General features: G+C 46.8%; 2 protein-coding genes and 1 long non-coding RNA gene across 6 annotated transcripts in view; 2 read left to right on the top strand and 1 right to left on the bottom strand.

Moving 5' to 3' along the window:
* The window catches only part of PEPD (peptidase D), a 137,252-nt gene extending 129,470 nt beyond the window's left edge, over positions 1 to 7,782 (top strand). The window contains exon 15 of the mRNA XM_056500346.1: positions 7,157 to 7,782. Within this exon, the coding sequence (XP_056356321.1) occupies positions 7,157 to 7,306 (150 nt within the window). The 3' untranslated portion in view covers positions 7,307 to 7,782. The remainder of the gene's footprint in view (positions 1 to 7,156) is intronic.
* The window catches only part of LOC130257622 (uncharacterized), a 205,044-nt gene extending 189,235 nt beyond the window's left edge, over positions 1 to 15,809 (top strand). Inside the window, exons 2-3 of the long non-coding RNA XR_008841359.1 lie at positions 7,349 to 8,461; positions 15,003 to 15,809. This is a non-coding gene — a long non-coding RNA (uncharacterized LOC130257622). The remainder of the gene's footprint in view (positions 1 to 7,348; positions 8,462 to 15,002) is intronic.
* CEBPG (CCAAT enhancer binding protein gamma) lies at positions 11,931 to 21,207 on the bottom strand. 4 transcript variants are annotated; one of them, XR_008841357.1, is made up of 2 exons: positions 19,420 to 21,000; positions 11,931 to 14,001 (listed from the first exon to the last, which is right to left on the bottom strand). XR_008841357.1 is itself a non-coding variant. In XM_056500348.1 (2 exons), the coding sequence occupies exon 2, from the start codon at positions 13,892 to 13,894 to the stop codon at positions 13,442 to 13,444; it is 453 nt and encodes a 150-aa protein (XP_056356323.1). In that variant the 5' UTR covers positions 13,895 to 14,001; positions 21,009 to 21,207; the 3' UTR covers positions 11,931 to 13,441. The 4 variants fall into 4 exon arrangements, 1 of the variants encoding a protein (XP_056356323.1); XR_008841356.1 differs by lacking the exon at positions 19,420 to 21,000 and adding an exon at positions 18,616 to 19,413; XR_008841358.1 differs by lacking the exon at positions 19,420 to 21,000 and adding an exon at positions 14,883 to 15,010.
* Positions 21,208 to 21,691: the final 484 nt, after the last annotated feature.

Raw genomic sequence — 21,691 nt, 5'->3', positions numbered from 1 at the left:
GATTCTCTGGTATGAAGAGTCATTCATTAGGAATTGTCTGCTGCTGCCATTGACTGATTTATCACTGTACCTCAGCCTTGAGAGGGTGATTACTGTAGCACTTTGGTCTGAGCTGCCCTGGAACCACCAGCCCTGACAGAAAAGTTGTGTGTGCTGTCCTCGGTCATGTGAGCCAACCAGGCTCGAGGGCAGCCACCCATGATATGGGTGCAGCCTTATTAAGAAACACAGGACTTTACCCTTGCTGGTATTTAATTCACTGCTGAGGTCTGGGACATTATCTGTCTCTGTGTTGTTTCTTTATCAAGATTTTCCAGCCAGACAACTGAAGTACTGGCGAACAAAAGGCAGCTAATTCTGCATTTTCTAACTGTGAGCATATTCTGTATGGCACCACACACTGAAATGCATTTTAAAAAAACACTGTCATGTGTTTGTGTAGCTTGACACTGCAATGGAAACAGGTTAACTGTCTTCATTTTCCTTGTAAACACTCCTAGGGAGTTTTCCAGTATTTGAATTGATTCCTAGTGAGCTTTCCCTGAAATTGTTCAGCAGAGCCCACATTCGTCCCAAATGACTGTGAGTGCCCACTCCATTTCTGCAGCCCGAGGTGTGTCTGTGGCTCACCCAGTGCCTGTGGTTGCATAGAATAGGAGTGACAGGCATAGAATAGGAGTGTCAGCATGGGGTCTCTACCTTGGTAATAAGTTGCTGGATCAGGCACTTTTGTTCCAGAGATTTCAAGCAAACTTTGTTCCCTCATTTTTGCTTAGCTTCCTGTAACAATGACTTGTAGGGAGAGCTAGCCAACAAACTTTGCTAAAAGAAGGGGCTGCCCAAAAACGATTGAGCAAAAATCTAAATCTCTGATCCCCCTGTGAACAATACATTTTACTTAGAGAGAAAAAATAATAATACACACAAACCCCGAGCCAGATGTTGTCACTTGATTTTGTCCAGGAGAAGAATGAAAATAAATTCGGAGGCTGGAATACATCTGAATATTTCTGAATTCTTCACAAAAGCTGAATTACAATGTAATCAAAATAAGTTTTTCCATCTTTACCATTCAGGCTTGATTCTGCATAAATAGAAGATGCAATTCCTGCTGTGTAGAGTGCTTAGTTATGAACAAGATGTTTCATTCTAGTTTATCCAGAGTATTTCTCACAAAAGCATGCTAGAAAACTTTCTTCCTCTGGGATTAAAAAAGGTCTTGTACAGCCCAGTGTTTTTACTGACAAATATTAATAGTACAGGGGCTAGTATTGCTGTCAATTCTAGGTGAAGAGTTCCCTACACACAGTCTAATCTTCCTTTAAATGTAAAAGTAAAGTACATTCTACAAAAGGAAATAAATTGTCCATTTCCCTCTGCAGAAGTCAGCACTAATTAAAATGTTCTTAATTTGGTTTCACTTCAAAAATAAACTAACTTTCACTGAGGTAACACCTCTGTAATTCTAAGTAAGTCTGTCCGCACAGGGAATTTTTGGATTTTTAATAAATTCACCTTGAATTCATGTCTTCTTTGGGCTTTGGATAATTTTCTTGACTACGACAAGTCTCTGCCTTGAGAAGCAAAGCTCTTGTAGTGTGCCAGAAAGGGCAAGACTGTAGCCATTTATTGTGATCTGTGCTGCATGGAGTTAGCCATGAAGGGGTCGTGGAAGGTGCAGGAGCAGGGAAGAGTCAGCAGGAGGTTTGCTTTGCCTGCACTGCTGGGACAGGTCTGTCCCCAGCACACCTTCCTGCACAGGCACAGCCCTTGTGGCTGTCACTGCTGCTCAGGGACCCCCTTTTACAGATGAGCTCTTCTGGATCACGTACAGACCCCTCTGTGGGGAGGTGAGCAGTGGTCAGGGGATGTTGCCCTGTCTGAAGCCCCACACTCTGTACTTGGCACTGGTGAGTTCAGTCCTTCACCAGCTCCCTCGGCCGATTTTGGGACGTTTCAGTCACATGTACTTCAGCTGTCCATCTGCAAAAGCAAGGTCCAGCTTGCCGAGGTCAGAAACCCTGTGGGACAAGGGCTGCTGCTGGACACTGGCACAGTGCCTGGCCCAGGGCACCTTTGCTCTGCCTGGACTCTGCCCCACATGCTCCTGAATAAACACAGATGTGCAAATACAGGGATGTGCCTACGGGTGTGTGCACTGCTCAGGAAAAGCAGCTGAATCCTCGGGGAAGGGGAAGTGCTGACTCCAAATGCTGCCCTTTAGGGTTTGACATTTCCATTCTTCATAAGCTGATTACTGATTCATGCAGTTCATATGATGTTTTCTCAAAGACACAGTAAAGCCATTCAGTCTCTGTTCAGGCTTTATTTTTTCCTAGGATTTGTAGAACTAGCACTAGACTTAGTATCTGAGAACTATGCAACTCAGAGAAAATGCTGAAAGACAGATGGGTGTTAAATGCATTAGTTTCTTCCGTTTACAGATTTTTCTCATTTAAAAATTAAACGGATCTACAAAGCCCAGGAACTTGAAGATCCGCTAATATTACAATATTTTTCAAAACAATACTACTTCCCTTACTCAGAATAAATGCTAAACCAAATGAAGAGCAAGATATTTAACTGCTTCTGCTTTTGGTTCAAGTTGTCTCTGTCTGATTTTTATTTTTCAGAAGATTAGGCTCTGTTTCTGAGTTTATGGTGAATTTGTATTGTGAAATGAAATTGTTTACTAGGCAATAAACATTATGCTCATCCACTTTTTAACATTGCTTATTGTATATAAGTAATATATACAATTTATTTTATTTTTTATTTTATTTTTTTTATATTTATATAAAGTAATAGTGCTACACAGCATTTCTTCAAAAGTTTTCATAGGAAAGCAGTTGTCCCAATGTACATACTTAACTTCCTTTAAAAGTTCTTCTAAGGGAAGTGATAGTTGTAAGCAACCGAAAAACTACTGCTAGTTGCTTATAAATCTTCTTTAACCCTTTTCTCTTGTGTAGTTAACATAATCAGGTTAAAGTGAGACCAGCTGTTTCTAACCTGTATTTAGCTTGTAGTTTAATACTACTTTTTGAGCCTGGATGAAGGGACTGGGCACCTGAGGCTTTTTGTCTATCTGCATTAGTTAATCTAATAAAACACATGGTCTCACCCTATTTATATTGATCCTCTTCTATAAAAATGTGAACGTTTAAATGTGGACATTTAAAATAAAGGTTCTCTTGACACGAGGACTTGGTTGTGAATGAAACCTGCTTGTGCCAGGAAGACAACAGCATGGGATGAGATTCACTGAGCAGAGAGCCTACAGGCCTCTGCAGAAAACACCTTGGCATAGCCACTGTGTGTACCAACAGGAGGGAGCCCTCCCCAGCCCTGCACCCTGGGCTTGGTGTAGCAGCTCTGTTTCCTATCCCTCTGAGATACAGAAGTCAAACTCTGCTCATGATAAGTTTGCTCTGTTAAAAATTATTGGTAAGTGGATGGCTGAGTTGAAATAAGTTCCCTTGGCTACCTTGAGCTGCCTCTGTAGGGCAGCATGAACAGACCCATGGGTCCTCCAGCTGGATGTGTGCTGGTCTGCTTTGGATGGTCCCATGTGTGGCCACCTGTCATTATTTCCAGGCAAGTCCCACTCTGAGGTCTTGCAGTGATAGTGTTGCTGCTTTCCACAGTCATGGTCAAACAAATGATCAATAGATGAAAATAAAAAGGGGGGATATTTCACCAGTTGCCTTTTTTGACATCTGGGATCTGTCATCATGCAAATCTGGATTATTTAATTGGCCAGAAGAGTTTTTTGATTGTCAAAACCCTTGTATATATATTATCATCCAAAAGAAATTAGTAAGTTCAACCCTGTTTCCCTTGGAAGGTAACACAGGAGGCTCTGGGGAGCATGACTGTATTAGTAAGTCAGGACAAAGTGCGAGGCTGCACAGAGCTGACAGCAGCCCTGGTGTTTAACTCCTGTGCTGTCCTTGGCTGTGCCCCCACAGCCCTGCTTTGGGACAGATTGGGACCATTGAGCTGAGCCACATGATGGCCTGTTGCTGGTGTTAGGCAGTTGTGCAATCAGGTCTATCTAGACAGATCATGCCACTACCCTTGATAAGAAAAAGGCATTTTTGGAGCAGTCCTGGCATTCCTGGCCACTGCATCTTTACAGGAGTGGTTTTTTGAAGTCTGCCATTTCACACCAAAATAGTAGAGCCTCCCCTAGGTTTTTGCAGAGCACCCTGAAAGTTGGGGGTGCTGTGAGCTTCACACTTCAGTGCCCAATTCCAAACCCCTCTGTAGCCCTGAAACAAGCAGTACTAATGAACAAAGAGCCTGCAAACAGGGACAGCTCTGAGAGCAAGTTTCATAACCACTGTCCCCCTCTGGGAAAGGCAGTCCCAAGCCAGTGAGCCTTGCCAGGCAGATCCAGCATCTTTTGTCCATTTGGACAGAATACAAGACCAAATGACAGGCTCTCCTGTGGGGAAGGCCTTGCAGGTCCTCTGAAGCTGCTTCTTGCTGCTGTTGAGTTTAAACTCAGGGTGAAGCATGGAGGGTGTGAAGGAAAAGAGCAAATGAAACCATTTCCTTCCCCTTGAGAGCCTGTTCCTCTGCACTCATGTTGCTTTTAGGCAAAGGAAAAACCATGCAGTGAAAATGGGAAATCTGACTTCTCCCTTGTGGCAAGCATCCATTTCAGGTGAGATTCATCCAGCAGAGGAAGGGTTAGATTCCAGGGAAAGAAGTGGCATGTTCCTAGGGAGTGGTGAGTGGTCCCAGGGTGGTTCTGTGTGCCTCCATCACATCCCAAAGGCCATTTGGAGGTGCTGCTGCTGAGCAGGGCTGATGTGACAGTACTTGGCTCTCCCACTTTTCACAGCGATCACAACTGTGTGCTCTCCTAACAATGCTCCTCCTATACAAGGAGTCACTGGGCATGGCACACATCCTCCTCCATCTGGTCACCCTCAGTTCCCTGCCTTTGGCAGCTCCAGCCCCTGTGTGCTCTCCTCATTCAGGATGTCTCACTTCTCACCTCCACCAGGATCTCCCTACCTGGACTCCTTAGCCAGTCCCAGCTCTCTTTGTCCATTATTTACCAATCCTGTCTCACCTCACTATACCTTCCTTTCCCTGATCCTTTCTTGACTCTTAACTATTTCCCAGCTCCTTCCCCACCCTGATTTTCTCTTGTGGCCTAGATAGACAACAGCAGGGATAGATACCTTGCCCCACTTACTCTTCCCCACTATAGTCTGGCTTTCATCTGCTCTGCTTTTAAGTCAGTCCGTCCTCCCAAAGAGTGCAGAGGTATTGGTGAAGGTGTGAAACACTGAACTGGAAAACACAAGCCATTTTTCTTGCTTTTTTGCTAATATTACTGGTTAAGCATATGAATTTTGGCTGATATGTCTCTGTAGCTGGGGAATTTCAGCTCAAGCAGGGAGAGGTTTGTAAAGCTGGCAGTGCTTGGGAAAAGGCTCTCTCTGTAGGCACAGTCAGTTCTAGCTTTGGCTGGCCTTCACTCTGCTCTCAGACTTACTTTTGCACTGACATTTTTACTTCCCACATCATTGCTTCATGTACACTGGCTGGGCTTGCCAATGTGATGCTTTGGCTTTTACCATCTTACCAGGTCTGTCCCTGGATTCTGGCACTCCATCAGGTTTTTGGCAGGGACTGGTCCACCCAGGCAGGCTCTGCCCAGGCCCAAGACCCAGCAGGACAGGCACACAGCAGGATTTGCCTTTGGATGCACAGGGACCCTCATGCTGAATCCTTGTGTTATGTTTTGCTCAGCAGTCAAATTTGCAGCAGTGAATCAAAAAGCCCATGCTGATAAAATCTGTTCCAGTGCAGTCGTTGCATGTGTTGCTGATCTCTTCTGCAGCAAGGCACCAGCCTTTCAGGCACACTGAGCATACAGAGCCTCACAGCTTGCAAATTTACAGCTGGCCAAAACAAATGTGTAAACTCAATGGACTTTGTTTATTTAATTCTGCTTTATAATACACTTAACTTGATACCATGTAAAAGAAATAATCTGGCAAAGACATCATTAAACAGTTTAATAAGGACTGGATGACTCATTTTGTTTGAACAAATGGATTATTTTGCAATCAGAAGTACAAATGTTAACCAGCTTTATTTTTAGTTGAAAATGTCAAGAGGTCAGAAACAATTAAAGCAATTGTAAGGTGGGAGTACCCAGGGTTTGTGTTCTTTTGGATTTGCACCTTACTAAAATTGCTTTTATTGCAGCTTAGCAACTTAGCAACATTTTTCTGATAAGATAACGGGAATGACTGTGTAGGCACATTTACTGGTAAGAGATTAGAGACAAACAGAAATGAGCACACTTTTCATTTTAATAGCAAGAGTTGAAAAACTGAGAGGATCTGCTTTTTCCTCCCATGATTTGAAATGTCGTGATTGTATTTGAAAAGGAATGTCTGACCTGGTTAGGACTTTCTCATCAGCTCAAAATTCAGTGTTTGGAATACAAGCTTTTTCATGTTCAAAGTTTCACTTTGAAAGTTTATTGTGTTTAGAGAAAAGTTTTGAGTGCAAAGAGAAGCTACCTGAATTGCAGCTCAGCAACAGGACAGCTTTGGCACTGTGGGCATCAGGAGGCACTGTTCTGAGCAGGCCATGTGCTGAGAAGGCTGGAGGCAAACCCGGGGAAGAATGTTCTTTTTACTGCTGCTGCTGTCAGGGGGTTGAGATTTACTGGCCCCATAGAGTGACACAGCATGAACTCACTGTTGCAGCACCCTGCTCAGACTGCCCTTGATGTACCCAAGGCACCTGAGGGGCCACCAGCACACCGGGGTCACCACGAGGCTTGTGTGATCCCAGGGGGGTGGCAGGGGGGGATTGGAGGCTGCAGAGCCCCGTGCCACGTGCTGGTGCTGCCATTCCTGCCGCAGTGGGATGCTGTGCTGGCTGCAGAGCCCCGTGCCACGTGCTGGTGCTGCCATTCCTGCTGCAGTGGGATGCTGTGCTGGCTCCAGCAGCCCCGTGCCAGGTGCTGGTGCTGCCATTCCTGCCACAGTGGGATGCTGTGCTGGCTGCAGAGCCCCGTGCCAGGTGCTGGTGCTGCCATTCCTGCCGCAGTGGGATGCTGTGCTGGCTGCAGAGCCCCGTGCTCCCCAGGGATCGCTGCTGACGTGTGCTCCCGCAGGTGCGCATCGAGGACGACGTCGCCGTCACCGCCACCGGCATGGAGCTGCTCACCTGCGTGCCACGGACTGTGGAGGAGATCGAGGCCTTCATGGCACAGGGCCAGAGCTCTGCCAAATCCTTTGGCTGCCTCTCCAGCCAGCAGCAGTAAACTTCAGGAAGATACTTACTGCCTCAGCTAATCAGTCATCAGTCAGCATATAAAATAAAATGCATCCAATTCTTAACAGCAAGAGAGGCAGGCAGGCTATTAGTTGGAAAAATTCATGCATTAAAAATGAAGGTAGAAGGCCCAAGTACCTCAACTGCTGCTTGCAATCAGCAGTTTAGTGGCAGCTAAATAGCCCTGCTGCCTTATCGTATTTCTGTCAGATTTCAGCTCAGATATATCTTGCAATTAAATCTGAATTTTGATGATTGGGACTCTAAAATACCAAATGGATTATCTGAAAGTTATGAGCAGTTGTAACGCTCTTAATTCCTTTTTTAAACTTCATCACAAGTACTGTGAAAAGCAGAAATAAAAATCAGTTGTTCTCAGTGGACATAATGACACATTTTTTTTTATGGATCTGTATCCTTGCAATAAGTGGAATCAAATTTTTATTAAAATTCACCTTGGCATCATTTGAGTTCACAACTTCGTGGTTATTATGCTTTTCTGCTCCAGTTCCTACTTCTTTATCTGACCCAACTGCCAATTTGTACTCTGCAACCTTTGACCCTCACTAGCCAGAGTTTTCTGCTCTGGATAGTGGCTGTACTGATCCTTCACACACAGCCCCATGTTCATTAGATTTGTCCATTTCTTTGTTCCTTAAAAACATAGGTTGCTATGGTGTTCGTGACCCTTTAAAGTTGAAAGAGGGGAGTATCTTTGCTGCAGGGCTTATGGTCATTCAGCAGCATATGATAGAGTTATTTTTAACTGTACAGTGTTAGACAGTTCAGAATGAAATACTGTAAATTTTATTTGGATACCTTACAAACATATTAATATTGGTCACAAAATTATTTTCCACTCATGGAAGATTTAAATTAACAAGAGAAGCTTTTCTTTACTGTAGGTATTCATCAGCTTGCAGGATAATAAATATATTTCTTGCATCATAAGATAGCACTAGGTGCTGGTAACTACATAAAAATAATCTTTCTCACTCTACATACACATCAAAACTCCTGTTCAGTCTTCAGATTCTGTTGCAGTTTGACTGCAAAGCCACTTCAGAACATCCCTGTGCTGTGCTGATGGGAGCTGAAGCCACAGCAGAGCATCAGAGCCTTTCTGGACCTCACTGCCTGCCAGGTGAGGATTTTCCCTCTGAAGGAATCAGCTGAGTTGATACCTCAGCAGCTTGGTGTGAGCAGCTGGGTTCTGTTGCTCACACCAGGCCACTGACACTGATGGGTGGATGGATGGATGGATGGATGGATGGATGGATGGATGGATGGATGGATGGATGGATGGATGGATGGACTGTGAGCTCCTGCAGTGTCCTGTGTCCTGTCTCACGTGGGGGGCAAAGCTCAACATGGGCTTGGATGCTGTCAGAAACCACTGCCACTGCCTTTGTGCCCCCTCCCCCCCAGACTGGATTTAGGCCTGAAATAATTTCCTTTAAATTCATCATACATGTTGCTCTAGGAGAGCTCCTTTCGCTAAGCAGGTTGGTCTGTGTGACAAGAGCCTGCTCCTTATTCCCAAGAGCTTGGTGATCCATTGCTGTGTAGGAAACTCTTATGGAGACCAAAGAAACATTGTGAAACAATCCAGAGGACTCCATTAATGTCACTGAATTAATAAATAAGCCTATTTACATTTTTTGGAGGTTTCTTGACATTGCTTTGTAAGAGGCAAGTGCAAGAATTCTTGACTGTGAAGGGAAACTGTTTTTTCAGGAAGGGAGGTTGTGAGAGCAGAAGCTTGAATGTGCTGCTGCATTGATGTTCCTGCTGTGGTGACTGGAGTCTTCCACCTCTGAAGGGACAGGGACAGGGCCAGGGACATCAGGCTTTGCTCTGCCTTGCAGATATAGGAACACAGAGACTATACTGGCATTGCTCTGAGCTCATCTGCCCCTAGAGCTCAGGGGGTTTCAATGCAAGGCTGTGCTCGTGGCCTCAGCCCCATTCCCTCCACCAACACCAGCCAAGTGTTCTCCTGTGGCAGGCTCTGAACACAGCCAGGGGGATGGATGGATGGATGGATGGATGGATGGATGGATGGATGGATGGATGGATGGATGGATGGATGGATGGATGGATGGATGGATGGATGGATGGATGGATGGATGGCTGCTCTGGGCACTCCGAAACCTGCTGTGCTTGGGTGCAGCAGCCTTTGCTGTTCTATAGTAACACTTCACAGCTTTTGAAAGAGAGCTTTGGAAGAGTTTCAGGTAAGCCGGCGGCGCGGGGCAGTGGATCGGCAGGTCGGGCGGTGGCGGCTGTGCGCAGCAGAACCGGTTCTGCGGGCTGCGCCCCGCCCGGCCCGGCAGCGCCCGCCGCTGCCGCCCCGCCTGCCCGCGCTCCGCTCCGCACGGGCACCCGCTCCCATTCCCTTCAGCGGCAGGCCCACCAATCAGGGACTAAGAATTGCATCCTTCATTCCAGAAATTTGTACTGTAATTGTAATCATTTTTATCCACTTAAGTGAAAAGTGAATTAGACCTTTTTTCCTAAATTGGACAGGAGAGGGGGAATAAACCTTTTTTTGAAAGGAAAAGTGATATTTATTACTTTTAAAAGTGATGTTTAATAATTTAAAATGTATTAATGGGGCGAAAGCACAGGTTATGGCAAATTTTCTTTTTTACTACATCAAGCTATTTTATACTGCCATGTTTTCCCAAATGCCTTTTCCCCTTGGCACAAACAGACTTGAGTAGAGTTGGCTCCGAAGTAAGAGAATGTATCTTGGGCTGAGCAAATTCGTGCGTTTAGAAACGTCTGAGCACTTCTGAAATGATACATGTAAATTGCTTCAGCAAATTGCTTCAGCTCCGTGGGGCTGGGTGCACTCCGGGTTTACCTGCCAATTACCGTGCTGCAGCTGCGGGAGTGGTTGGGGAGCGCGGCTCCCAGTGCTTCCCTTAGCGGTACGGGGAGAAAATGGAATCGGCTGTCCTGCTGTAACTCCTCGTGCACTGACTGCAGTCAATAATGTGTTAAAAGGAAAATCCTAACTTCTATACAAATGAAATTCTCTGTGCCTTGCAGCAGAGGGGTGAGATGGAGGGACTTTGCTGTCGCACAGCCTGGGCGGCTTCACCCTGGGGAAATGGCCTTTGCTCCTCGGAGCTGCTTTGGCAGGTGGGGGCTGGGAATAAACTGAGCCCTTGCTTTAACCAGCCTCTCCCTGAGGCACGGCTAAAATACTGATTTGTTACAAACAGGGCACTGAGGTGCTCGGAGCCCCTTGCTCCTCCCGGCCTTGTCCTGGTGCCAGCCAAGGACAAGGATCATTGTCCCAGCGCCAGCCGAGGACAGGGGTCCTTGTTCCACTGTCAGCCAAGGCCAAGGATTCTTGTCCTGGTGTCACCAAGGCTAGGGATCACTGGCCCACTGTCCCCAAGGCCCGGGTCTCTGTCCCTCTGTCTCTGTCCCTCTGTCCCCAAGGCCCCTCTCACTGTGCCGCTGTCCCCAGTGCCTGGATCACTGTCCCCAAGGCCTGGGTCTCTGTTCCCAAAGCCCGGATCTCTCTCTCTGTCCCTCTGTCCCCAAGGCCCGGGTCTCTCTCTGTCCCTGTCCCTGTGCCGGCGCTGGGCACAGCCCCAGGCGCTGCTCGGAGGCGGCGCCGCCGTTTCCGTCCCTTCTGTTCTGTCCCGGGCTCGGAGCGGCTTCGCCTCTGTCACTGCTGTCACCTCTGTCACCTCTGTCGCCTCTGTCACCTCTGTGTCACCGCTGTCACCTCTGTCACCTCTGTCACCTCTGTCACCTCTGTCACCTCTGTCAGTGCTGTCACCCCTGTCACCTCTGTCACTGCTGTCACCGCACCAGTGCTTGCTGCTTCCCCAGCTGGTCCCGTTAAATTGTGAATTGTCACACTAACACTGAATTGTTATCTCAACCCATAATCTGCATTTGGTCTCCCACCTGAGGGGGTGGAGGACAGGAGTGGCTGCCTGGGGTTTATTTTCCAGTTGGGTTTAAACCGCAACATCAGTAAAGAAAACCACTGCAGAAAACCCGAAATTTCATTTTCCAAACAAATGTCTTTCCATAACTTTTAAACATGAAGGAAATGGGATCACAGCTGTCAGGAGCAGCAGCTGGAAAAGTCACCCTTCAGCGCTTTGGGAAAAGGATCACCCCACTCACAGGACATGTAAGAAATCTTTTTCACCAAAATCACAAACCAACAGCCAGGATTTGCAGCCCCTGTTCAGACTGGCAAACCTGGAGAGCAGGGCCACAGGATGCCAGAGCACAGGTCAGCCAGCTGGAAGAGATCAGCACTGCCCTGTTCACCACAGGAGGTGCACCTAACAAATGCCATGCCTTCAGGCCATCTTTTTCCTTCTAAGTTTTGGTGTTCTGCGCCTCTCCCCTCCCCTCTAACTGCAATATATTCGCAGACTTAATTTTTTTTTCTTTTTTGTTAAATCAGACATTTAGACAAAACTATAATGAGTTTCTGATTGCTTCCATGGAGCAAAAACCTGAGTGAAAGAGTGGAACAAAGACTATTGCACTGATTTCTCCAAGATAGCTGCGTGAGTTGGGCAACTCGGCACCTGAGGGAAACAGAAAAGGGACAGGAAAAACGAGGCCAATACAAGCAAAACATTTTTATTAGCTTCTGGTATTTCAACCCTACCAACTTCAGACGCAGTTAGAATGAAAAAACATATCTGTAAAAAGTCTAACACAATCCAAAACAATCCATTAAAGTTATCCAAATGTATTAAAAGTTTAAATTCAAAAAAGAACTTTTCAAGGTTTCATTCTCTAACAATATCTTCATAGAGATAACATCCAAGTTTTTTCCTAAGTACAAATACAAAGCAAACAAGCATCCTCCAAAATAATCTATGGACAAAGGTAGTGTAAGAGGGAAATTAAGACAGTGTAGTAATCTACAAGACAGACACACAGGTTAAATGTAAAATAACCATACCATCAATGAAATATTTTAAAATGAAAATAAATTAAAGTTACATCAAAGTTCCTGCTTTACTTTGTTTAAATCCTCAACATAGCACATAGCACTGCATTATGGATCATGGCAAGGACTAAGCAGTAGCAATAAAAAAGTTGCTACAGAAAAATTTCTATGGAAATAAAACACAACTAAAGATACTCCTTCACACAGCTGTACGATGGCTGTAGAAATTCCACCAAATCCATTTTTCATACTAGGGCCATTTATTTTTAAAATCACTGTAAATTTCTGTAAGATTAATGTCAGCCAGCAGTGATCCATACATCTCAGCTGAACACCTGCTGTCCTGCCCCTTTCACTGCTAAGCCAAGCTGCACTTCTTGTTCTCCCCAATACCTCCTTCCCAGCAAGAATGCAATTTTGCAGGGCACAGTTTTTTGGAAGCATTTCAAAACTTTCTGGAAACAAACTCTTGTTCTCATAAGGCCCCAGTCACTATGTGAGCAATATGAATACAAGCTTAAATAAAAAGCTTTGTCAGTGTGCTGCTTTGCCTCTTGTACATGATGCTTCCTGTGCCATTTGGAGGCCACCTGCCTGTACATATCAGAGCATATTGTTATTATTCTGGTGAACACTGGTAAGCATCCCACCTCACTATTACTACAACCTCCCCATTAACTATACCTGGACAGGAGGAACCTACTTGGTGCTTCATAGGACTTGTTCTACAGATTAAAAAGCAAAAATTCTCCACAGCCTTTGCAGTTTGTAATATGTCATGGAGAAAACCAAGGGCTAAAATACACTAACAGGTATTTAAAAGACATTCTATCCAATTACAAGTTTCTGATACTACAGTGAGCCATTCTGCTGGATTCCTCCCATTATGCAAAGTCTAAAATGGTAAGTGAATATTCCTGTGAAAATATTATTATCTCCTAAATATTACATTCCTCGTTGGCTATGAGTTCAGATCTGCATAAATCTTTAAGAAGAAAAATATTGAAAACAAATACCCTAACCAGTTTCTGGTTTAATTGTTACAAATCTTCAGTGTTAAATCTTAAAGAAGAAAATCTCCACAAAACAGTGACTAAAGGTACAGTCTTTGCTTGGTTACTGCATGGGCACTGCAGACAAGCTGCACCTCAAGAGTCTGTTTCATAAGGTCGCAGGTGTCTACTGCCCACTGTTCTCTGGATTTGTTGTGGTGGTCTCAGTGCCAACAGGTTGCACGTTATCTGCAAAACTGTGGGCATGCTCAAGGAACAAGTCTTTCAGTACGCTCAGCTCCTTGGTCAGGAGTTTAATTTTTGCCTCTAAACGTTCATTTTCTTCTTTAAGCTGGTTGACCCTTTGCAGTGTGTCTTGTGCTTTCTGCTTGCTTTTTAAGCGGCTCTTTTTCACTGCCATGTTGTTTCGCTCTCTGCGCTGGCGATACTCATCACTGTTTCTATCCACAAAGGAATTTTTCTTCCCCTGTTTGCTCGGAGGCACAGCTTTGCCTCCACCACCAGGACTAACTGGCACCAGCTGGGGAACCTGCTGCAAACCACTGGAGTGTGCTTGGGTGTGAATCACACTTACTCCGCTCGCATCTGTGGTGCTGTTCTGTTGGGATGTCTTGCTCATTTGGACAGGCTGTTCTTGGACACAGCAGAATTTATTAGACTGAAAACTCTTGGGTTTCTAGAAGGTGTTTCCAACAGATCTTCACATGGATTAAGAGCAAGGTGAACCTAGTAGGGAAAAAAAAAAAGCTATTAAAGATGCTGGCTTCAACTACAATCTTATACATCACTGGCTTTAGCATAAAGTACTGATGGTACATCTGGCAACAACACATCATAACTGTGCTGGAAGTGGACAAGCTGCCAACTACATTTCTGAAGCCTCAAACATATTTGGATTGGATGGGACTATTACTGGGTCATCTAGTCAAGCTGTTTGAATTGTTCACTGGCTTCACTCAATTATTCCAAAGCCATCCCTGATGGATGGGTGTCTAGCCTAGCCTCAAATATCTCCAGTTTCACAACCTCTGTCTTGGCAACATGTTCCACTGTCTAACTTTTCCTCCAGTTATACAATTTTCTTAGTTTTCAGACTGGAGTTTTCCTTCTGTGGCTTAACCCTATTAACAGCCTGACTCTTGACCAACAGGGGTATTTGATCCTTGTCCTCTTCGGACCACTTCTCTGGGTGTATCCGCAGACAAAGTCCCCCCTGATCTCTTTTCTCTGGAGCAAGGGTGCTCAGCCTGTCCACCTTTTCTCAACCATCTTACAGCACTTGTTCTAAAGATGATGTTCAAGTTGATGACTGTCGTAAGGTCTACTAGTATTGAGTGGAAAAAGAGATCTGTGGAGAAAGGTATTGCAAAGGCTGTGTCTGGGTGACATTGTACCACAGCAGCGTGCTGAGCATGAACCAAGCAGGGGGACAGGAACACAGGGTGATGGCGATGCAGATCAGTACACAGGACTGTCATCCATCAAAAGACAGCAGTCACAGCTGACTCATCCACAAATAAGGTCACCTGCTGTAGTTTGTGCACTGGTCATTGCCCACTCTTCTTTCCAGCAGACAAACTGTCCTGGTGAGCAAGACATCCTCTCACCTGACTCACGTTCTGCTGCTGTTGGTCAGCCTGCTCCTGGCCCTACTGGTGGCACAAGGATTCCACCACAGCTGCAGGGCCCTGGCAAGGCTAACAGCTGGTCCCCTTCTCATCTCACAGGATGACTTCCTAAGTGCCTGGGAGAGAAGAGGGGAAGGACAACAGGATGGTCCTAAGCTCCTGAAACACCTACCTACAGCTCCAATGAAAAATACTTACTGATCAGTCAAATCAGTGTGGATTTGTTATGCTGAAGAAAAGCATTTAACTGGCACTAAACAATGCTACTCCAAGTTCAGACTGCATGGCAGCAGTGCAGCCCAGCACTGTCACACACAGACATGCAGTATCACACCAGTGGGATACATGCCCCAGAGGACTGGGGGAAAGCAAGCAGCTGCAGCAGCACTGGCAGTGCTGACTGCCCAGAACACGTCTCACATCCATAACAGCACGTGGATGGCTTCACTGTCTGCCTGGTGAACAGAGGGATGTGTGAGAGGCTTGTAAGCCAGCTCCTGTGTGTCACTAATAATTCTGAACTCACAGGTTCATCAGCTGTGTAATGTTCTTGTTTGTTTTTCTCAGCAGTCCGAGTTGCTGTTTTACTTTCGGATGGGCTATCATTAAAATGTTAAAATTCAACTGTGTAGATCAAGTGCATATTTTGTTCCATGATGAAGGAGCCAGAATGAGATGCAGCTGCAGAGTGTGGTTCAATAACATTCATGGAAAAGGCCACTAAATTTGGCTTGAACGTTAACTCAAAATTAGTATTCTCTGTCCTACTTGTGAAGATGTGTGAGTATACCCATACCCTTCCTATCCAGAAACCTTGTCATCTTCCTATTTCAGGGCAGAATGAGACCATCAACACTTTCTGACATCTGGAGCTGAATCTAGACACAGGGTGTCTAACATCTTCGTGTTACTATTTTCCCAATAGCAACTCCTAAAGCAACTTTTGCAAACCATGATTCATTGTCAGGTTCTGACCTAATAAGCAGTTTGGTTGGGCAGTTGAACTGAATACCCAGCTAACAAGGTGTTCCTGTGCACCAGCACCAGACTGGCAGGGCCAGTTGTAGCTGTGCATGTGTCATTGCACAGGCATTTTTAGTCAAGGTGTAAGTGTATGCCCCTCTTAAAGCATACACTGGCCTTGTCTGCACTTCATTTTAAAATAGAGGATTTCTGCAGCCCTCAATGCATATACAGGTCTCCTAGGTTGTCTCTGACAAGTAGATTTTGACACCTTTTCCAAATCAGACAGAACACTCTGCTGTCCCCTCTGCTTCAACACATTTCAGTGCTTGCAAAGTTCACCTGGACAGGCCAGTTATGTAACCCACACCATTTTCATAATCTGATTTTTGTGCTCCTTGAGCTACTACAGAGGAAGGGGTGGCTCCTGCCCCCAGAGGAACCCCACCTGACATGTAACAAGTTTCATCATATCACCAGGTTGCATGTCCTACTTCTCTCTAGGCTGACAAAACAATTTAATACTTCTTTAACACTTCTTTCCTGTCTCTATCAGATTTCCCTATGATTCAATGAAAAAAATTATTTGTTCAATTAAAGCTAATATTAATGGAGTATTTTAGTTGGGCAGAGAGAATTCTCAAGCAAGAATTCTAGCCCTGCCTGCTCAGACAGACCTCCCTCAGTTCCTTCCCACTGGAACTGATTTGTTTTTTATTAAATTACTGTTTCTTGAGCAAGACATGCTCTTATGTGGCCTGATGATCACAACCCTTAGCTAGGACAGGTGACACCTGGATTCCTGTCCTGCTCCAAAGAATATGCAGAGCAAGTAGCACTAACTGTACTGCATCACAGAGTTACATGAGTGCCAACAACTGAGGCTTGAAACTCGTTTTTCCACCTGGTGATTTGGAGGCTGAATGCTCATTACCAATTGTCAGAAGGTTATCCCAGATAGCAGCAGGTGCTATGGGGCATCCTTCAGCAGATACTGCAAGATTTAAAGGCAGCAGGTATGAGACATCCAGAGGGGAGTCTCAGAAGGGTGAGCTAAAGGACATGGTAACTGGGAGAGGCAGACAGGGCTCACATTTCTCAGAGCTGTGCAACACCAATCAGCTGCTGCACGCCTCTGCACACAGGTTGCTCTCCTGTGAGTGCCTGCCAGCCCCAGCACAGCAGGAGACAGCTCCTCTGAGAGCCAGCCCAGTTTCCCAGCATCTTGTTCCCATAAAACTGCTCATGAGCTTCAGCTCAGCAACAGCCCTAGGCTGGTTCCACCCAACACATGGTACTGTTTCCAGTGGCCAGTTAGAACTGCCTAGTTCTCTCCTTGGGCCACCAACTGGCCACCCAGGAAACCAGCTGGCCACCCACTACAGCATAATAGCTGGTAACTCAAGAGGTGTCTTCTCAGGCAGAAAGATGTTTCTTACTGTCTCACAGTACTCCTCAGGGACCAGTGAAGCAATGAAGGCCTTCATTTGCTTTCACACATACAAAAAATAAAAATGAAGACATTAAACTTCCAAATGTTTGCTTTGGCAGAAAAAAAAAATTGTCTTGTCAATTAAATTGGCATTTTTTTTAATTTGGTAGCAAAAAATACAAAGTGCTTCTCTCTACTCCTTTCTTGAGGTGTGACACTGATTCTGATCATTAGTCAGAATGACTTTATTGCACAAATTCACAAAGCTGTCCTGTCAAATGCAAAATCGGTCCAAATCTGAACAGCATTTCATTTCACTAGGAATACCCTAATAGGATCCGACTCCAGATTCCAATGACCCTGCACTAAGGACAGTGGCACAGAACTGCAGGCACATTTGCTGAACAGTGGGAGGGCTGGCTCCTGCATGGCTCACACAGGTGTGCAGGAGCTCGCACTCACTGTCACCTGCTGAAGGCTGGGCAACAACACTTCTGGGACTGGGCAGCTCAATCCCATCATTTCTTGCCATAGCTGACATCATCACTTTTCCACATTTATTTCAGAATCTCCATTTTTAATACACATCTTACAAGAAAAATGCACTCTGACACCCTTAACAGACTGTATCAGAAGACATAAAGCATGCATTTTAATTTTAACATGACAGAATCCCAAACACTGGGAGGCAAGGAGGTAGCAAAAGACTGTCTTTCGAATTAAAACGACAGCTGTGATGTCTAACGACAAACCAGTTCCTTAAATCCGAAAGTTTTGCAGACCAGAAATGCTTATACTTTCCGCAGCGGCTCGGCACGGCAGTGTCACGGAGCAGCGAGCGCTCTTGCTGCCGGATGTCAGCGCTGCGGCCAGCGCGGAGCTCCCTGCCTGCCAAACTTCTGCTCTCAAACTTGCACTGGAGCGCTGGGAGCCCGGCCGGAGCCCGGCCCGGCAGAGCCGCTCCCCAGGGCCTGCACCGGGCGGAACCGCGGGCGCTCCCGGCTGCCCCCGGCCCGGCCCGGCCCCGCTCCCCCCGCCCCCGGGCCGGCACCGACCGCGGGCCCCGGCCCGGCCCGGCCCTCCCCGGCGGGCCCACGGCGCCGCCGCCCTGCCCGGGCCGCCCGCCCGCCGAGGCCGCGCCGCTCCTCCCCCGAGCGAGCGGGGCGCGGGGTGCCCGGCGCTGCCAAGCCGTGACTTCACCGGGGGAGGGAGGGGAGGGAGCCGGGGCCGCCCGCCGATTGCATCAGCGCTGCCGTGCGGGCCCGGCGGGCGGGGAAGGCCGCGGCCCCCGGCCCCGCGCGCGCCCCCCGCGCTTACCTGAGCGGCGCGAGCGGCGGGAGGGGCCGGGGCCGCGCTCGGTACCGTGCGCGTGCGGCGGGCGCCGGTTGCGACACCGCGCGAGGCCGCCCCGCCCCCGGGTGATGCAACCGCCGCGCGACTGGCAGCGCGCGCGGCCAATCAGCGCCCGCGCGGGGCGGGGCCAGCGCCTGAGGGGAGCGGCGGGGCGGGGGGGGCAGCGCGTCCCTCGGGCTCCGCTCCAGCGCGGGCACGGCCGGGGCTCGCTACGGTCTGAGCCCGGGGCCGGCCTGAGCTCGTCACGGCCGGAGCTCGGGCACGACAGGGGCTCGTCACGGCTTGAGCCTGGGCACGGCCTGGGCCGGGGTGCGGTCTGAGCCCGTCACGGCGGAGCGCGGCCACGACAGGGGCCCGTCACGGCCTGAGCTCGGGCACGGCCGGAGCTCGTCACGGCCTGAGCCTGAGTCTGAGTCTGGGCACGGCCGGAGCTTTGGCACGGTCTGAGCCCGTTACGGCCGGAGCCCGGCCACGGCCGAGGCCCTGTCACGGCCGCTCGCAGGGTTTGACACCGCGCTGCAGGGAAAGGCGCTGGTGCCGCTGGCCCGGGCCCCTGGAGCCGTCTGTCGTGTCTGGCTCCGGGGCCGGCTGGAGAGGCTGCCCTGCCCGGCCCGGGGCTGGCGGGGAGCGAGGCGGCCGCGTCCCCGCGCCGGAGGAGCCGGGGCCCGCCCGGAGCCCGACAGACCCTCAGCAGCCCGAGGGGCAGAGCCGAGAGCGATTCCCGGCTGGGTCCCCGGTGTGCCCGGGCCGGCCGGTTCCTGCGCGTACCTGGCACAGCTCCTGGGTTCGATCCTCGCGTAAGGGATGGGCTCCATGAGCCTCTTCCAGCTCAGGATGTTATGTGATTCTGGTGAAGCTGGCAGTGCCCCACGGGTATCGAAGTTCATGGTGGTGTGTTTCTGTACTGATTGGCACATCCTAATTGTTCCCAGGCTGTTAATTAATACCTGGCAGTGTATTCCCATCTCGATCCTAGCTGCTGTGTGGTTTGCTTCTGTAGAATGTTGTGAGATCAAGGGGAAGGAATGCCAAAGACATCCCAAAAAAGTATCAACAGTTCTCTTGACAGCAGAAATTAGAGCAAATTTCTTAATTTCATGGATTCCTGGTTAATTTTCTTTTCTAACTTCCTATTAGAAAAGAAATCCTAAATGTTGGTAGACTAGGAAGCATCTGGATCATAGAGTTAAATGTCACAGGAAGATTATGCACTGTTTCACTAGTATGGTTGTTGTTATAAAATGCATCACTTTATGTGGAGAAAAGTTCTTTTTGCCCTTAATATTTTCCAGACACTTTGGTTTATATCACTTTAGTTCTGCCCAAACAAGCATATACTTACTATGCATGCATATGCTCACATCTCAAGCTGTGTGTGAGCAAGGTGTGTTTGCAGCTCCCTGAGTGGGAAATGTGCACTTCAATACACAGGTGTGTGTGTTTGCAGTGGGCAGGTCTGAAAATTTTCTGTTTATAAGGCAGGCAAGTTTGGAACAAGTTCAAGTGTTCAGGCAGTGAAAACAATACTGTTGGAAAAGTGGGATTTTTTAATGCAGAGAAAAAAAAGTTAAAGACTTGTGCTACTCTGGTTTAGCACATAGACATGCTTGAAAATGTTTTATGTCTGCAAAAGACCTGTGAAGAATTAGATTTGTAAATACAGTTGCAGAGCTCTGTAATATAGATACAATTATTTATATTTGCCATTTTTATGGCTGGCTGATGTTGTGGAGGGGTTTTGTTTTTGTAAAGCCCTGTGGAAAATAAACCATCTTTGCAGAAAAATTCTCAGAGTTAGTCTGGGCAAACAGTTTTACAAAGCTCATTTACCACAAAGATACTTTTCCTTTGCAGTCATCAGGTATTTGATTTAGTTTCTCTAATGTTGTTCTGTTTCTTAATTGAAACTCTTACATTTTCTGTGACAATGACTCATCCATCTATAGCTAGAGTGAAATTCCAGGTAAGCTTTAAACATTACCGTTTGCTCACAATAGTTAAGTAAATGTCTGCTCTTAGTGTGCTTTTGTAGGATTTTAAAGCATTTCATGATCATTCATTCATTAATCCTCATCAGAGACAGCTGAAGAAAATAAAATGTAGACAAACTTACTCTCCCTGGGTCTGGCTATTTTAAACGTTCAGACTCACACATAATTCCCTGCATGTAAGACACTCCAGTCCTAGTTTGGCATTATATCCTGTTCAAGGAAACCCTCACACAGCATACTTCAGTTTTTGCAAGATTTTTTCCCCCTCGCTGTTACAGTAAAAATAGAATACCATGGAAGCAATCTAAAAAGTAAGCACAGAAACGTATGAATAACTGAGATGTGGCATTGAAACACACACTTTACCTGCTTATGTGCAAGTTGTGCCAGATGAGCAGCAGCTCTGGGGTCGGGTGTCAGAAGCAGCCTGATCCCTGCTGGGACAGAGCCCTTCTCACTCTGATTCTGGGTGTGTTCCTATAGCAACCAGCTACTCGTGGGAAAACAGAGAATAATGTGATAGTTCTTATTTTCAAATGCGTTATCCAGTCTCACAATTATTTGAAGTCTTTAGTCCTGGAAAAAAAAATTATACTAATATTCAGTGTCTTCAAGTAATGTACAGCAATTCACATTTAGAGGCAGAGAGGCCCTTGAGGAAATAGAAACTGTAGGAACTGGAGTCAGAAGGTGTAAAGGGGAGAGAAGCCTGTTGGGACAAATGTCCCTGTTTACTGCCCAGGCAGTATGTTCCTTTAGCACAAAAATGTTAAGAATTCCCTGGTGCATTTCACTCAGAGCAAAAACTACTTTGTTGCCCTTGGATAGTTTCCCTTGTATCTGATTCCATTGTTCACACGTATTTCCTCTGTCTTCATGGGCAGTTATTTCTTTGTCTTAAAATAAAAACCCTACAAACTTCTGGAGTACAACCTACACATTACAAAATTGTTTGTTTCCATAAGCATTTGTCTCTGTTTCCCTCTTTTTTATTTTTTTTTTTTCCTTCAGACTGTCACATTTCAGTTAAAGTTTACTTTTCACACATT

Source organism: Oenanthe melanoleuca, chromosome 11 (assembly GCF_029582105.1).
Source record: "Oenanthe melanoleuca isolate GR-GAL-2019-014 chromosome 11, OMel1.0, whole genome shotgun sequence".
Lineage (NCBI taxonomy): Eukaryota > Metazoa > Chordata > Aves > Passeriformes > Muscicapidae > Oenanthe > Oenanthe melanoleuca.
The sequence above is the reverse complement of the archived record's forward strand: the minus strand, read 5'-3'. Positions and strand labels throughout refer to the sequence as shown.